Genomic DNA, 19,280 nt, shown 5'->3' with positions numbered 1-19,280 from the left:
TATGGTTTAGTTTGTAGCTTTCTCCAGGTTAGGCACAGGCTCATAAATATTCCACACCAATCTGTGTTTGTTACATGAGTGGGATTTGCCCATTATTCAATTTTTTAAAAAATCAAATTTTTTGATTTTATGTGCATTGCCATAATAAAGTGCAGTTATTTATAAGAAGGTATTTATACAGTGGTTCTACATTTTGTCTTGAATATAGTTTCAATGGGAAAACACCATTATAAAAACATTTCTGGAAGACAATTTTAGAATATAGAACAGTATAGCACAAAGAGTCTCTTGAGCCTCCCACATCTGTGCAACCACGATGCCATTGTGAGCTAATCTAACCTGTCTACATATGGTTCATATCCCTCTATTCCCTGTCTGTTCATGCCTCTGTCTGAATGCCTCTTAAACATTTCTTTTGCATTGTATTTGTTTCTACCACCTCCCTGGCAGTGTGTTCCAGGCAGCTACTACCCACTGGGTTAGAAAACAAAACTTGCCTCCCATATCTCTTTCAGACTTTCTCCCTCTCACCTTACACCTATGCCCCTGCTATTTGATATTTTCACCCTGGGAAAAAGACACCGACTATCCATGCTATCATACCTCTCATAATTCTATATATTATATACGATATTCTATATCAAATCGCTCCTTAGCCTTCGAGGCATTCGTGAAAACAGTCCAGTTTATTCAACCTCTTCTCATAGCTTAAACATTCCAAACTAGACAACATACTGGTAAACCTCTGTTGGAACAATGAACCCCATATGCTGCCTGTCCACCTTATCCATGTGTTGCCGCTTTCAGGGAACCATGAACTCGCACCCCAAAATCCCGCTATTTTCCTGTTCCATTTGGACTTCCCAAAATGCATCACCTCACACTTGTCTTGATGAAACTCCATCTGATATTTCTCCATTCATCTTTCTAACTGATCTACATCTTACTGTATCCTTTGATAAACTTTCCTCATTATCCACAACTTCACCAATTTTCATGTCATCTCCAAATGTAGTAATTAGAAGACCTACATTTTCATTCAAATCATTTACATATATTACAAACAACAGAGGTCTCCGCACTGAACCTTACAGAACACCACTGCTCAGACATCAAGTCAGAAAAACATCCCTCCACACCAACCTCTGTCTCCTATGACCATGCCTATTTTGTATCGAATTTATCAACTCACCGTGGATCTCATGTGACTTAAATTTTCTGATCCAGCATAGCATGAGGTGCTTTAGTAAAGTCCATGTAGACAACATCCACTGTCCTATCTTTATCAATCATTTTCGTCATTTTCTTTCAAAAAAAGAACTCCATCAAATTTGAAACAAGACATTCGCCTGCACAAAGTCATGCTGACTACCCTAATAATTCAATTTTATTCTAAATATGAGCAAATCCTGTCCCTAAAAATCTTTGCCAATAATTTTCCTACCACTGATGTAAGGCTTACCGGCCAACAATTTCCTGAATTATCCCCTGTTGCCCTTGTTAAACAACGGAGCAACATTGGCTATTCTCCAGTCTTCTGGCACCTCGCCTGCGGCGAAAGAGGATACAAAGATCTCTGTCAAGGCCCCAACAATCTCCTCCCTTACTTCCCCCAATGTCCTGGTTTTGTTTGTATGAGAGACAGAGGAGCTCTGAAGAGGTGCAATGTGGTGATGAAAGTCATGCTATTGTTTTATAATTAAATTAAACCAACCTGAGTTTTTAAGAGATATAACCTCATCAACTTTTCCCAAATGTCCATCCAAATAACAATACAAGCAATTACATGGCAACATTATTAGCATTTTTCCATTTGACATTGCAGTTCATTCAGCCAATATTATTGGAACAACTTTTAAAATTTGGTACCAATTTTTTGAGATATTGTATCTTTGATATCTGAGCAAAGAGGGAATAAATCTTTAACAGGCCAATAACAATGCAACAAAGCAGTACTTGGTCACTTTGCTCATATAATGTTTACCAATTATTGGTCTATGACAACATAAAATGATAAACTGCTCCATGAGTGTTTTGTTTAAAATTGAAAAATGTAATTTTAAACAGTATTTATGTGGCAGAATTACATTTTAAATTGTAATTAATAAAACAGTTTTAAGACTGAAACAATTTACATGGTAAGAAAGTTTGACCATAACATGCTGAATTTAATACGACCTACAGCAGCAAATTAAAACTTTCACTGGTCTGGCACCCTAATATTTGGATCATGACTAGCAGAAGATATTCTTTTGCAGTCCATCAGACCAATTGGTGCTGCAATGATTAATGAAAAGTGGAGATTACTCTCAGGGCCCTATTTACTTGCACCAATCTGAAAGGAAAGAAGAAAGCAAAGAATAAGGAAGTTAAAGCACAAGGACTAAATAAAACTACATTTAAAAAAAAAGGAGCAAGAGAAATAATAAGAACAAAATTAAGATGTCACAAGGACAGAAGGCATAGGAAACATAAGTCAATGATTTTGACAGCTAAAGAAAGGAAAATTTCCCTGAACAGGATTTACAGGTATTTGGAAAGGCAAGGAATGATTATGGATAGTCAGCATGGCTTTGTGCATGGGAAATCATGTCTCACAAACTTGACTGAGTTTTTTGAAGAAGTAACAAAGGATTGATGAGGGCAGAGTGGTGGACGTGATCGTTACGGATTTCAGAAAGTTGTTCGACAAGGTTCCTCATGGGAGACTAGTTAGCAAGGTTAGATCTCATGGAATACAGGGAGAACTACCCCTTTGGATACAAAATTGGCTCAAAGGTAGAAAAGTGGTGGTGGAGGGTTGCTTTTCAGACTGGAGGCCTGTAACCAGTGGTGTGCCACAAGATCGGTGCTGGCTCCACTACTTTTCATCATTTATATAAATGATTTGGATGTGAGCATAACAGGTATAGTTCGTAAGTTTGCAGATGACACCAAAATTAGATGAGTAGTGGACAGCGAAGAAGGTTACCTCAGAGTACAACAGGATCTTGATCAGATTGACCAATGGGCTGAGGAGTGCCAGATGGAGTTTAATTTAGATAAATGTGAGGTGCTGATTTTGGAAAAGCAAATCAGAGCAGGACTTGTACATTTAATGGTAAGGTCCTGGGGGGGAGGGGGGGGGGGGCGTTGCTGAACAAAGAGACTTTGAAGTGCAGGTTCATAGTTCTGAAAAAGTAGAGTCACAGGTAGGTAGGATAGTGAAGAAGGTGTTTGGTATGCTTCCCTTTATTGGTCAGAGTATTGAGTACAAGAGTTGGGTGGTCATATTGCGGCTGTACAGGACATTAGGTAGGCCACATTTGGAATATTGCATGCAGTTCTGGTCTCCTTCCTTGCAGAAGGATGTTGTGAAACTTGAAAGGGTTCAGAAAAGATTTACAAGGATGTTGCCAGGGTTGGAGGGTTTGAGCTATAGGGAGAAGCTGAACAGGCTGGGGCACCTGAGGCTGCTGGGTGACCTTATAATGGTTTATAAAACCATGAGGGACATGGATAGAATAAGTAGACAAGGTCTTTTCCCTGGGATGGGGCAGTCCAGAACTAAAAGGTGTAGGTTCAGGGTGAGAGGGGAAAGATACAAAAGGGACCGAAGGGGCAGCTTTTTTCACACAGAGGGTGGTGCGTGTTTGGAATGAGCTGCCAGAAGAAGTGGCGGAGGCTGGTACAATTACAGTATTTAAAAGGCATCTGGATAGGTATATGAATAGGAAGGGTTTAGAGGGATATAGGCCAAGTACTGGCAAATGGGACGAGATTAGGCTGGGATATCTGGTTGGCATAGATAGGTTGGACCGAAGGGTCTATTTCCTTGCTGTACATCTCTATGACTCTAGTTGTCATAAATTGTCGTCAGATTAACTGATCACAGTGTAAACTACACTGGATCCAGAGTCATTTTAGTAAACTTGTTCCATATATGCAGTGTAAGGACAATAGTTTGCTATCTGAAAAAGAGCATTTATATTTACCTTCTGTATTGGTGGAAGTCTCCTGCTTTCCCGGTGCACAGCCTCAAGAGTCTCAATATGCATAGCCACAATCCCTTAAATAAATAATAAAAACTCCCTTAGTAGTATTATCATAGTCTGACATTAAAACCTGATCACTACAAACCTGCGTATTCAACTCTGGCTTCTTTTTGAGGGGGAGGGGGAATCTTCCCATTTCCTGTACTGCTGCTTCCTGACCTAGTGTAATTTATTGCCCAAAATAATAGCAATGCAATAAATGATAGGATAACAGAAATAAATCAACTCGCTGCTTTCTTAATTTTAAGATTCTAATTGGTACCCGGAGTTGTCATATTTCCTCTTCAGCAATCACCTGACTTCTTACATTTTACTTAGAACAAGATACTGCATTTCTGCTGTGTTTAAGTGATCCTGATAGTTTTTGTCTCCCTACTAATGTTTGGAGGATATATTGTAGTGATCCACAAATTAGGATTTATATACAGGTCGTTCTGCGATAATGCGCATTTTGTCAACGCAAATTGTCCATAACATGATTGACGAATTGTGAATACAGTCTGGAGAATGCAAACTTTCTACTGAATGATTTTCTATTGCAATCTTCACAACACAATTTTAAATAGTGGGTCTCCATAGCACAATTTTCTAAAGCGCGAGGTTGCAGAGGAATACACCATCACATTATACCATAACGCCCTACACATTTTATTTTACATTCAGACACGAGATATGGACATCACTTAACATCCATCCCTGTATGCTGAGACAGCAGTAAAGAGTCAACTATACTCCTGTGGGTATGAGGTCACATGTAGGTCAAGACTGGGCAAGAGCGACAGATTTCTTTCCCGAAAGAACGTTAGTGAAACAAGAACAATTGGCAATGGTTTCACAATCACTATTAGGCTCTTAATTCCAAATTTTAAAAAAAATTGAATTCAAACTCCATCTGCCATAGCAGGATTCAAAACCAGGTCCCCAAGACATGACCTGGGAGTCTGGAATAATAGTTAGTGATAATACCACACCGCCATCACCTCCTGACAAGTCAAAGAAGCACGTAACCAAATCAAAAGCAGCACCAGACAAAAAGACAAACCACATGAAAAACAGCAAGGTGTGAGTTATACTGTCAAAGAGTCAGTTAGCATGGAAACAGACCCTTCTCCAACTCGTACACGCTGACAGTGTTCCCAAACCAAACTTGTCCCACTTGCCTGCATTTGGCCCATGTCCCTCCAAACCTTTCCTTTTCATGTATATTATTCAAATGTATTTTAAATGTTGTAACTGTACCTGCATCTACTACTTCCACATACGAACCACTCTGTGTAAAACAAAAAGTTGCCCCTCATGTCCTTTTTAAATCTTTCTCCTCTCACCTTAAAAATGTGTCCCCTACTTTTGAACCTCCTCAGACTAGGGGAAAATGTTATTCAACTTATCTATGCCTCTCTTGATTTTATGAACCTCAACCTCCTGTGCTCCAGTGAAAAAGGTCCCAGCCTATCTTTATAATTCAAACCCTCCATTGTGTTAAAACTTTTCTGAACCCTCTCCAATTTAATAATATCCTTCGTACAGAAGAGGAATCAGAACTGTATACTGTACTCCAAACGAGGCCTCACCAATATCCTGTAAAACCTCAGCATAACTTCCTAACGTCTATACTCAGAGGTCTGAGCAATGAAGGAGAAAGTGAGAACTGCAGATACTGGAGATCAGAGTCAAAAAGTGTGGTGCTGGAAAAAGCACACAGTCTGTAGGCAGTCAGTCCATGTGACATTTTATCAATTCCTACTTTGGAATCAGAACCAGTCTGACCAAGTTTGGGATACAAACAGACTTTAACCTCACACCTTTAATGCAGTACCTGAGCTGAGATGTCACTTTTTAAAAATTAAAACCTTAAATTATTTTGAGAATGTGACCTGAAAGAAGTTCTGGAATTTACATATTAAAGAATTGACCTGCAACCTCATAAATGATTAAAGACTTAACAGCAATCTAGGTTTGCTCAATACATCACATCAGTTGTATGACAATTTGATCTTTTAGTATAAATTCTGTGCCCTGTGGTCGTGTCCTACTAGCTACCTGACGAAGAAGCAGCACTCCAAGAGCTTGTACTTCCAAATAAACCTGTTGGACTGTAAGCTGGTGTTGTGTGATTTTTAACTTTGTTCACCCCAGTCCAACACTGGCACCTCCACATCATATCCTCCACATCAGTCCTTGCCTCTCCAAATGAATTTAAATCCTTTCTTCATCGATCTACTCTCTACTGCTGGCAGATTCACAGGTCTATTGATTCCAGGCTTCTCCTGACAGCCTTCCTTAAATAAAAGCAAAGCATTAACCACCCATCAGTCCTCCAGCACCTCACTCATGGCTGTGTGTGTTACAAATATCAAAGTAAGAACTGGATTAAGTCATTTGGCCCTTGTTTCTCCACCACCATTCAATAGGATTTTGGTTAATCTTCCAGTTCAACCTGCCGTCCAATACTATTCCCAAGTTCTTTAATAACCAACTTTGCCGACCTCTATCTTGCATGCACCCAAAAACTAAGTGTTGCAACTTCCTGGGCTTAGGAATTATAAAAATTCATAAACTTCAATGAAGAAATTTTTCATCTCAGCTCTAAATAGATAAACATTATTATGAGACGGCGATCCCTTGCTCTAGGCTCTCCATCCATGTCAACATTTTCAGAGCATCTCATTATGTCAGTACCAGAAATGTTAACATTGATCGCTCTCTGCACCATCTCAACAGCATAATACTATATCCTGCATTCTGTTCTGTTACCTTGATGCACCTGTAAAGAACCTCCTGCCTGCAAATCACACAAGCCAAGACTTTTCACTGTACCTCAGTACATGTGACAGTAATAAATCAAATCAAGAATGGTGTAATGAAGTAAAATTTGCAAATGCTGGAAATGAAACAAACATGGAGAACAATGGAGAATATCAGCAGGTCAGGTAGATTCAGCAGAGAGAGAATGATTTCAAGTCTAATAAGTCTGATCTCCAGAACTGCAGTTCTTCCAGCATTCTCTGTGTTTGTTGCCTTAAGAATGTTGGACATTTTAATTTGATTAATTCTCAATCTTTCATGGTAGAAAGCTATGGCAGGCCGAGATCACTCAATCTTTCCAGTTACAACAATCTACTCATCCCTGGAAGAAGTTTTGCACTTCCTTTAGGGCAGTGCTTTCCAAATGATTTCTCTTTGAGGTTTGAACACTGTGACTCCTCAGTGAGAACTGAGAGGTGGACGGGTCTTGTTGCAGTGAAAGACACTTAACCCAGTCAGAGCTCCTCAGCAGTTATTGCCACCTTGCAACTCACAAACTCAAAGTTTCAGCTCATGATCCCAGTTGGGTTTCCTCACTCGCACTTTGAGAAGACCAGCTTGCAGGTAGGTATGTCCTTTCTTCGGTCAGGGACCAAAACAGCTCTCATACTCCAGCTGTGGTCATATTAATGCACTGTGCATGACTTCTGTACCCCACACTCTAATCCCTTTGTCACAAAGGCGTGTATAAAATCATAGGTTCTTAACAAATAGGAGGAATGACTGCCTTGTCCCATCAAACCTGCTCTGCATTCAATAATTTCCAGGCTGATTTCATATTTGCCCTTACCTCCAAATTCCCTCCCCTGCCCCACAAGGCTGAGTTCCTTGTCAATCAAAAATCTGTCTAGCACAATCTCAAATATTTGATGACACATCTCACTGTTATGCATGAAGCCAATCGGAGGGGAAATTCTTCCTGTAGAGATGCACACCTTACAATATCATCACCGTCACCAGATGTATCCTGCCAGCAGGACAAGCCCACCAGTGGCAGTGGCACAGTGGTATAAATAAACAGTCGGGAGGGAGCGGTCCTGGGAGTCCATAATGTTGACACTGGACACCATTAAGTCTCATGGCAAAGAACTCCCTGACTATTACATACACTCCTTCCTAAGCTGAAGGATCGGTGCTCTTCCATGTTCAAGAACACTTGGAAGAAGCAGGGACGGTGGCAAGATGCAGAGTACACTGTGGGCAGGGGATTTCAATTTCCACTATCAACAGTGGTTTGTGCAGCACTACCAATCGAAGTGGTCAAAAGATCATGGTTGTTAGACTATAGCTACGATAAAGTTGTGAAGAAACCAACATGAAGAAAAAAATATACTTGACCTCATTCTCATCGATCTGCCTGCCACAAATGCATCTGTTCATGTCAGTATCAATAAAAGTAACCACCATAGAGTCCTTGCGGAGACAAAGTCCTACCTTAAAATTAGTGACCCCTTACATCATGTTGTGTGGCACTATCACAGTGCTAAATGGGAAGGATGTCAAACAGATCCAGCACCTCAAGGCTAGGCATCCTTGAGCGGGCCATTAATAGCAGCAGAATCCATAAGCAATGAGAATCCGTTGCCTCATGGCCTAGCATATCATCCATTCTACAATTAAACCAAGGAAAGTATCAACCCCTGTTCGTAAACGAGTGTAGGAGGGCATGCCAGGTGTAGCACCAGGAATGCCTAAAGAAACTGGTGTCAAGTCAGTGAGGCTGCAAAACAGGACTACCTGTATGCCAGATAGCATAATCAGCAAGTGATGCACAAATCTAAGTGATTCCACAAATAGATCAGATCTAAGCTCTGCAGTCCTGCCACATCCAGTTCTGACTGGTAGTGCACAAATTAAACAACTTACTGGTGAACGACATTCCAGAAATATGCCCATCCACAATGATGCGAGAGCCCAGCACAACAGTGCAAAAGATAGGACTGAAGCAACAATCATCAGTCAGAATTGCAGACTGGAGTACAGCCTCCTTCAGTGGTCTCCAGAATCTCAAACTTAGCCTTCAGCCAATTCAATTCAGTTCAAGTGACATCAAGAAACCATTGGAGGCAGTGAATACTGAAAAGGCCAAAGGCCTTGACGACATTGGGGCAATAGTACTGAAGACTTGTTCTCCAGAACCTGCTGCACTCTAGACTGTAGACAACAGATACACAGAAGTACAGCTACAACTATGCCGTCTACACAACAATGCGGAGGACTGCTCACTTATGTCCAGTGCATAAAAATCTAATCCAGCCAATTACCGGAGGAATTGCCGGAAGAAACAGCACAGAAGCGCTTCACAGGAGGCTCCCAAGCACTGAGGATGTCGCCTAGACAGGGGACAAAACGTTTGCAAGACAATTCCCAGCTCGGCGAACTGAACCACAACAACGAGCACCCTAGCTACAAATCTTCTCCCAAACTTTGAGCCAATTACCACCCCATTAGTTTAATCTCGATCATCAGTAAAGTGATGGAAGGTGTCAACAGTAGTGCTATTAAGCAGCACATGTTTCACAATAAACTGCTCACTGATGCCTGGTCTGGGTTCGGCCAGAGTCATTCAGCTCTTAATCTCAAAGCAGCCTCAGTTAAAACATGGACAAAAGAGCTGAATTCCAAAGGCTAGGCAAGAGTAACAGCTTTTGATTCAAGGCTTGATTGCATATGACATCCTAGCAAAACTGAAATAAATGGGATTTACATGGGACATTAGTAGTTGAGAATTGTGTTCACCGGTTAGATTCATATTTGGCAGAAAGGAATACAGTTGTGGTTGTTGCAGGTCTGTCCTCTCAGCTCCAGTCCCTCAGAGTGGAGAGATAGGCCCACTCTTCCACTGCATCATCAATGGCCTTCCCTCCATCATAAATTAAGAGTGGAGGTGTTCACCAATGATTGCACAATGTTTGGCATCATTTGCAATTCCTCAGATACTGAAGCAGTCCATGTTCAAATGCAACAAGACCTGGCAATAACATCCCTATTAAGAGACAATCTAACTATCACCCCTTGACATTCAATGTCATTACCATCATGGAATTCCCCACTATCAATATCCTGGTGGTTACCATTGATCAGAGACAACACTGGACTAGTCATATAATTACAACATCGACAAGAGAAGGTCAGAGGCTAGGGATCCTGCACTGCAAAACTGACTTTCTGACTCCCCGTCTCCCCACATGCCTGAAAGAATGCAGCTCTAAAAACACTTAAGAATCTTAACACTATTCAGTACAAAACAAACCATTTGATTGGTACCACATCCACAAATATCCATTCCCTCCACCACCAACACTCAGTTACTGAAGCAATCGATGTCCAAATCGTGTACCACCTACAAGGAGCACTGCAAAAATTCAACAAATATCTTTAGTCGGCAACTTCCAAGCCCATGACTATTACCACTTAGAAGAACAAGGGCAAGGAAACATCACCACCTCTAAGTTATGCACCAACCTGACTTGGAAATTCATTGCCATTCCTCCACTGTCAAAATTCTGAAATTCCTTCTCTAATTGCATCTTGGTCTACCTGTACTTCAGACGTTAGTTAAAGAAGGGCACCTTCTGAAGGGCAACTAGGGACAGGCCATAAAAGCTGGGTCAACCAGTTGGTCCACCAATAATTTTTAAAAAAAATTCTGTAATCTCTACCTATTTAAATGATATTATAATTTTCTAGCCTTCCTATGAACAGCCTCACATTTTCCCATATGATACTTAATTTACCAACGTTTTTGTCCACTGACTTGTCTATATACAAAATCTTTGCAGTTTCTTTGCTTCCTTCTCATAACAGTTCTACCTGTTAATCATCAACAAATATGTCGACAATACAATTGATCCTTTCATGAAAATAGATTGGAAATAGTTGATGGCCCAGTGCTGATCCCCGTAGCACTCCCATGGTTACAGTTATTGAATCTGAAACAACACATTTACCTAAGAAACATAAGCAGGAGTTAGTCATTCAGCAACTCAAGATTGCCTTGCCATTCTATAAGTTTATGTTTAATCTGCCCCAGGCTTCAACTCCTCTTTAATGACTGTATCTTACAGCTCTCAACTCCTTGATATTTCAGAAATAGTTCTACTCCAGAGACAGAGAAAGGCTAGATCACTGAAAGTATTTAAAGAGTAGGTAGAGAATTCCAGACATTTACTATGTCTGGGAGAATGAATTCTTCTATTCTTAGTTTTAAATAAGTGCCCCCTTAGTCTGTAACTATGTCCGCTAGTTCAAGAGTACCTCAGTAATGATAACATCCACTCTAATGAGCCCCTCTTTGAATGATCCTAACAAATATCTCCAGAGGCTTAATTTAAGGGGGCTGATGGCTAAGTTTCTCAGTGTCTAATCTAAAAATTAGAATCTTAGAATAAATCATTTTATATCAAGCTAGGAAACATTTTACCAACAATGGAAATTAGAAACCTCTCTATGCACCTTTGACAATCAGATGGAAAAGGATAATGATTTACCCTCCTCCTGATTCATGGCTTTCTGCAGATAGAAGATACTTAATAATCTAACCTGGTATCATGCAATGAAGATTCTTTATATGATCCTGTGTGACCCCACTTTCAGTACAGACTTTGTCAATAAATCTGGTAATGAAACGAATTACTGAGTTGGCAACATCATTGTTTTCTGCATCCTCAAATCCACTTTCGGTGTCATAACTCTCAGCAACACTGCCAGCAATGCTAAAACAAAACAAAATAAGCTTCATTAACAATATGGAGAACATAGAAATATTACAAAATATAGCCTTCATTAAAAATACAACATAGAACATAGAAGAATACAGCGCAGTACAGGCCCTTTGGCCCTCGATGTTGCGCCAATCCAAGCCCACCTAACCTACACTAACCCACTATCCTCCATATGCCTTTCCAATGTCCATTTAAATGCCCATAAAGAGGGAGAGTCCACCACTGCTACTGGCAGGGCATTCCATGAACTCACGACTCGCTGAGTAAAGAACCTACCCCTAACATCTGTCCTATACCTACCACCCCTTAATTTAAAGCTATGCCCCCTTGTAATAGCTGACTCCATACGTGGAAAAAGGTTCTCACGGTCAACCCTATCTAAACCCCTGCATAACAAAGAAATGTATTTTCTCTCTGCATGTAATCTGGAGTCCGACACTTGTAATTCAGAGTCCAGATGGAGTGAGCATAACTGATTTTTGCAGAAGTGGTATTAATCGCCCTATCAATATATAAATTCAGCCAGTATTCAAAAATAATGCAAATGTACACAGTAACTTATAGTAATCAGTTTTTCAAGAGCTGGCACAATGTAGCCAATGCTAAGAAAATCAACAGTTTTTGAGTATATCAGCATTTTTTCCAATGTACAGACCATTTCTCAGACTTCCAATCAAAACATTTCCTACTGAACTTAGTGACGCTAAATAAGGATCTATAAGTCACTAACAATGCATTACAAATTGGCAAATGTAAAGTCAGTTACCCTTTTTGTTATAAATATTTTATTTAGAAATGACTTGTTAATTATTGATTTGAACATATATTTTCTCAGAAGTAAAATTCAGCTGGTTCCCAGGCTTTAATTTTTATGTAACAATTTTCTACATGTAATTCTCCATTTACAAATAGTCCTACCTGGTTATGTCAAACCTAGATAAGCCAACATCCTGTCGACCTCAATCACAAAATGAAGTTCTGCTCCATTCTTCTATTTGTCTATTTTATTTTACATGCTATCTCATCAGGGCAAACATTTACATAGATTGGTTTTCGACTGGTCATTGTTCTGCTCCAATGTCACCAATTTAAAAAAAATACATTTTGACACCATCTGCTTTCCAACTTTTCTCAAATGTGTTTTGAAGCAATTAAGCTGGGTTTTTGCAGAGTCGGGTGGTCTAAACCTGGAGGCCTTTTGAAATGGTCAGACTCAGACATGGAGTGCAGTCCACATTGTCACCAGATTTTGGAATTTAGAATATTGGTAATGTCAACAACAGTTCTCTGAGTTTAGAGGTGTCCACATAAACAGGTCAGACCTGTACTCAACAACCGTTGATGTAACAAATATTACTACATCATCATTTACATAAAGGTAAGACCATATGATTTATTTGAACAATGCAAGTGTGAATGCTACAGTGGTATGGCGATTTAGTATTTATTGATTATTGATGGTCAAGCTATTAAATTGTCTTATATTTGTTTATCATTGGATATATAAAGCTCTTTTTGAATGCTGCAAAGTTGAATAGTAATGAAACAAACTAAAATAAAACAGTTTAAAATGGTCTAGAATACCAGGTTGAAAAACACTGGCATGACCAACCTTCAACCTGTAAGAGCTGTGACAATGCTGCTTATTTAACAAGGTTATGTTGTCCTTGGATTTTTTTCCCCCAGAGAGGTCGTAAAAGACACAGACTGCAAAAGGTCTAAGTTGAAGAGTTTTAGGGCCAGTTTGATTATAGTTGACAGATACTGCCTCAGGCAAAAGGTTTTTAAGTTTTAAAAAAGCACTTGTACAATGAAAGGGGAGTGACCAGTTCTCCCAGTTCAGCTTTTCTCTGGTTCGGTTAGCAAGCAGAAAACACTGCTGGACCCAAAGAAGCAGGTCCATGCTGACCTCTCTCTGACTTCTGTCCTGTAAGACCCTGTGTTTGATATTACCTTTAGTGCCATGGGGTGCTCATAGGGATTATTGCAAATATTTGCAACAGCATCATTAAACCAGGATGATCTGTTGGGTTTTCAGATCGGTTAAGTTATTCTTTATTCTGTTCTCTTTTGTTGGTGTTTCATTCAGTAATCTTGTAAATAAATTGTTTTGTTTAAAACTAAGTGGGTTGACCAACTGCGTCACTCCTGGAATATCCGTGTTACACCTGCTTAAAACAACTAACAAAATGAGGATCTGAGTCACTTTCTTGAAATGTTTTTTGGGAGTCTGGCCTAATCCATAACAGAGCTCATCAGGTTCAGACAGATTGTGCATAGAATTCCAACTTAATCTTGGTCATCGCTTGTATGTGAACAAAAACAATTTGGACAAACTAACAGAAGCAAATGTTGTAAACAATTGCATTTCTTCCTCTTCCAGTCAAGTGTAACATGGAGCACAAGATGACTCAACGAGTTTCAACTTCACTTTTCAACCACAGAAAACTGAGCTGAATATAACTCACAACAAGACACATTTTAAATAGTTCTGGATAGTTATTATCTCTGTCACTCTAATGGCTGAACTTTTGCTAAAATGTCGTCTTAATGAAGAGAAAAGTGTTAAGAAGGCAATCAGAAACATTTGAGCTGATTTATACCCGCAAGAATGAGCTTAAAATGTAAAGTTGCACTATTATTTGATAAAACTAGTATACCATGAAACCTAATTTGATCCTTGATTTGGATCAGTACTACTGATTTCCACGAGTTTTAGAATTTCAACTTCACATAAATATGCATAATATTTAATTTGTGTGGTAGAAGAGAAACCAAGTAAAGCTTTTAAATTAAACCACCTTAACTTTCAACTCAGAGTAAGCATTCAAACATTTGGAACTGAATAATGGGTTAATATCAAGTTTAGCAGTAGGGATTAATAGTACGTAATGCCACATTATGGAACAGAACTAGGAGGGATTTTGCTAGCAAATTGTCATCATGAACCATCATTACCAATTTAAATATGACTACATCTTCACAATTTAGTGCATGTGTACAGGAATTGTTAAGTTACAATATTATTCACAGCACCACCACAGGCCGTGCTGTACAGACACAACACCGCCCCCTCACCCCCAAGATTACTCTAGAGTATTAACTTTGATTTTTGTGCTCAAGTCCTGTGTGGATCTTGAGTTCACAAATGTTCTGACTGAGATGTGACAGCAGCACTGGCCAAGTCATGTTATTAAATATCACCATTTGTTTCGTTAGTGCACTAACCTTTTTTTTTAAGTTCGTTCACGCTATTTCAGGTTCTAGAATAAAATTTCATTCTACTATGTCAAATATTTATTGTGTTCACTTTAAAATATTTTAAAAACGAATTAAATTATTCACCCTTATTATTTCCTGTTTGACTATCTGAGAGAATTCTTTAACAGAATTGGTTGTTTAGTTAGCATGATATTCCTCTAACTTAATACTGGGAATCCTTATTATTATACATTGAGATAATTGAAGTTCTTGTCATTGATAAAGCATCAATGGCATGTTTTGTTTATTCTTTTTCCAATTATCATAAAATCCAATTTTTTTCAAGTAACTCCAAATTAAGTTGATATCTTAAGGTTAAATATAAGCCTATTGACTATGTAATTTTCAAAATATGTGCAATGTTCGAAATGAAACTCAAAAATTCTTTGTATTGTAAATTCATGAGAGGGTTTGAAAGGTCGAGGTTTATAGACTTAACGTGTATGTTGTGTTAGTGTGAATGCTTACACTTTCTATGAATTTTCAGCTGACCATTAGCATACCAAAGTCTATAACTGAAGTTTCACTGTGATATTTAAAGAGGTTAACTTTGGGCTACTGAAGACAAAGCAATTAGTCCAATATTTTTATTTAACTGCCAGGAAATACTCTTCACTGTTTTTAAAATGCTGTGTGTGCCTTTTGTTCATTATGTCCTAGATTCATGTGAGTCACTTCCTCTTATTATTGTATGAGTGTAAGGAATATTGGCAATTTTCAAGTGTTTGGAATAATGTTATTACATGCACAAATTGCATTGAATGCTTCAGCATTATTCGGTACTTTATTTTACATAAAACCATATGTAGACAATTGAGTGTACAAAATAAAGCACAAAATACAAATACCTGAATGATTTCTGACAAACCTGTTGGTGACAAAACTATTGCTCCCACTTTCCCAGTCTCCTGTTGTAGCATTTCGCAGCAGTTTATTTTTGCTTGTATCCAAAGGAACCAGCAGATAGACCATGAGTTGGGCATAATGAATAGCTTGGCTAAACACAGTGTTTTCCTCTCCTTTCTCCAGCTCCTGCTGTTTCTCTTTGTGGAGTGTTTGCCATAAGCGCAGCTGCTCTGCTGCAATGTCCATAGCTGTTTTCTCATGCTCCGTCGGTACTGATTCTTTAAGCTAAAACAATCAGAACAGAGGTCAGCAGCTGGACTTGGAATGCTTCTTCCTTCCAATTTTTTTCCCTCAGTAATGCCCTTTGCATTAGTCCATCCCAAAGACAAAGCATTATATGGTATGTTACAAGACATTAAAATATTCCAGGGGGTGCAATGGAGCGGATTTTGGGTATAACGGTGAGAAGGACTCAATCGCTCTTCTTAGCCTTCCCTGTGTGTTCTCTGTAGACATGCATAAGAAAAACATTTTACATCTTCACTTCCTGTGCAAGAAAGAATATCTGGTTAAGGTGGGTGTCTGGAAATCCCCCATACTTCTCCGGTTGGCGTAAGATTGTTATGGAGCATATCCCCTTGGATTTTCTTACAAGTGTGGTACACCACAAAACTGAGAATGTTTATAAGACATGGCGGCCCTTTTTGAACTACCTGCACACAGATTTGTCTGCCATACTAGTAAGGGCTTTTATATAACCATAACAATTTTGGGTTACAAGTCCAATATCTAGAGAGGGAGAACTAAAAACATATGAATAGGTGATTTGGTGATGGGATACTAGCCTCTGTGCAGTTACTTTAGTCGCGATGAGAGAAGAAAAATGTGCTGGAATAAACTTCACTTGTAACAGTCATCTTTGAGGTGGGGCAAGCATTTCTGGTATCACGCCTTTATTTGGGAAGCTTGACTTGTTCGATCCTGGTGAAAACTGGGTCCAATAAATGGAAAGAATCCAATATGTTTTCCAGGCAAATGACATTGGGGCAGATGAAAAGCAATGAATGATCATTCTGACTATTTGTGAAGCCGCAACATTTTCAGTTACCAGGAGCCTAACTTTCCCTGAGGCACCAGATACTAAAACCTTTCAAGAGTTGATAGATTTAGTTAAGGGATGTTATGACCCCAAACGTTCTCGAATTCTGAGATACTATCAGTTTTATTTGGCTGTTTGAGAACCTGAGGAATCTGTAATCAAGATTTTTGACAAAGTTAAGATGACTGGCAGAGGCATGTAATTTTGGGTTAACCTTGAATGAGATGCTGAGAGACCATTCGGTATGTGGGATTAATGACATAACCACGCAAAAACACCTCTTAGCTGAAGCTCAAATGAACTTTAAACAGGCACTGCACTGTCTTCGTCATTAGAAAAATGGAGCAAGGAAGTTACAGGGCATCCCCTATTCAGCTGAGATTGGGCAGCACCACTTGAGTACAGGCATTGCAGAGCCTCACATATCCTGAGCAGAGACACCCTGGATCAGCCCACAGCAAAACCCCAAAACAAAGCTGAGCCTCGGCCAAATAGTTGAAATGTTCTTCAGGATCCGGGCCAGCAAGCCATTGTAGGTGCTGCCAGTATGTGGACTTGAGATAGCAAAGGAGCTTATAAGGCCTGACTTGAGTAAGAGAACTCACTGGCTGGTATCCAGAAGAATGCACACCCTGCAAAATCCCCAAACATGTGAGTTGGAACAGTTAAATTGCTTAGCAACATCCAAATCAGAAACAATTAAAATAAATAAATGTCTGGTTAACTGGTCACCTAGTTCTCATGGAGGTCAATACCAGTGCAGCTGTATCAGTGGTTTCAAAACCAGTCTTGAACAGTATTCACTCTGGACTCCAATCCTTAAGTTTGCGCAAGACCTCAGCCAGACTGAGAACATACATGGGGGAACCATTACAGTTTAAGGGTACAACTTTGGTGAGAAGCAGTTATTGCAGTTAACACAGATTGTAGTAAGAGGCTTAGGTCCAAGCCTATTGGGGCAGAATTCATTGATTAAAGATTCACATTGATCTGCTCAATATTTTTCAATTGGAAAATGGCTGCCTCAGTGAAGTCCAAATGAAATACCCAAATGTGTTTCAGGAAGGTCTAGGGACTATCAAAGGGGCCAAGACCACTTTATATGTTGACCTGTAATTCTGTGATTTTAAATGGCCTGCCCACTGCCATTTGCCTTATGAGCACAAGTACAGTCATAGAGTCATGCAGCACAGAGGCAGACCCTTCGGTCCAACCAGTCCATGCCGACCATAATCTCAAGTTAAAGCAGTCTGCGTTTGGCCCATATTCCTCCAAACATTTCCTATTCACATACTTATCTAAGTGTCTTTTAAACACTGTAATTGTAACTGAAACTACCACTTCCTCTGGCAGTTTATTCCACACATTATTTAACTACACTGTTAAAAAAAAAGCCTCTCATGTCTTTTTAAAATCTTTCTACTCCTACCTTAAACATATGTCCTTTAGTCTTTAAATCCCCCACCCCTAGGAAAAAAAATCTACCATTCACTTTATCTATACCCCTCATGATTTTATAAGCGTCTAGAAGGTCATCTGTCAATCTCCGACGCGCCAGTAAAAAAAGCCCCAGCCTTTCCTTAAAACTTAAACTAGAGGTAGGAATCAGAAGGCTGGAAAACAAGGTATCATCAAAAAAGTGCAGTTTGTAGAAGGGGCAGCATAAGTCATACCAGCTTGGTTCACCTTTGTGGTGATTTTAAGTAAACGCTAAACCCCACTTGCACGGAAGACTTGTATGCAAATCTTGCAGAAATAGCAGTTTAATTTTGAAAGCAAGCGTACAGAAATAAACTACTGGTTCATTTGATACTAAACTGTCCCAGGTTCTGTTCGATTATAAGACCAACCCTCATGCACCTATTGGGGTAGCTCTGGGAGAGTTGCTAATGGGGACTGGGTGGGGGGGGGTCTTCTCCTGAGTAGGTATGCATACACACAACAGCAGCAGGAATGTCACTGACAGATAAATGTCTTCTTTAAGTGAGAGATACAGTTTACTTCAGGGGACTAAGTTTGGTCCCAGAACCGTGGAAATGGCCCGGCATGTGTACGAGGTGAGGTCGCGATTGGAACCAGGGCCAGGTGCCTCTCATTAACAATGAGCTCCCTGATTGGGGGTTGTAAACCTGGACCAATCAGATAATCCTTGCTGAAAGATATAAACAGGAAACTCAAAGGATCTCCTCAGTCTAGGGATTAGCTTTGACCTGATTGGTCATAGCCCATGAAGTGTGCACATTTAAATAAAAGGGGAGTCTGTGACAAATACTAGCTTCTGTGCAGTTATTTCAGATACCACCATAACTGCATTATGCATAATCTACAGGATGCTCAGTGGTAACTTAGGATCTGCTCCCTTGTGACTCCCCTACAATTATGAAGGAAACAGCAGTGATGTTTTGAAAACATAATTTCTTCCAAGTTATTCCTGCACTCCATTCCTTCACTCTCAGTATTGGAGATCATGGAATTTACATCCTAACATCACTGTGGCAGCACGATTAACAA

At 39.5% G+C, this 19,280-nt stretch overlaps 1 protein-coding gene across 1 annotated transcript in view; it reads right to left on the bottom strand.

The window, feature by feature from the left end:
* sbf2 (SET binding factor 2) overlaps positions 1-19,280 on the bottom strand; it is a 568,047-nt gene that overhangs the window by 103,596 nt on the left and 445,171 nt on the right. Inside the window, 3 exon segments of the mRNA XM_072592265.1 lie at positions 3,975-4,048; positions 11,382-11,554; positions 15,693-15,955. Of these exon segments, the coding sequence (XP_072448366.1) occupies positions 3,975-4,048; positions 11,382-11,554; positions 15,693-15,955 (510 nt within the window).

Source organism: Chiloscyllium punctatum, chromosome 22, assembly GCF_047496795.1.
Source record: "Chiloscyllium punctatum isolate Juve2018m chromosome 22, sChiPun1.3, whole genome shotgun sequence".
Lineage (NCBI taxonomy): Eukaryota > Metazoa > Chordata > Chondrichthyes > Orectolobiformes > Hemiscylliidae > Chiloscyllium > Chiloscyllium punctatum.
This window is presented reverse-complemented; position numbering and strand designations above follow the sequence as displayed.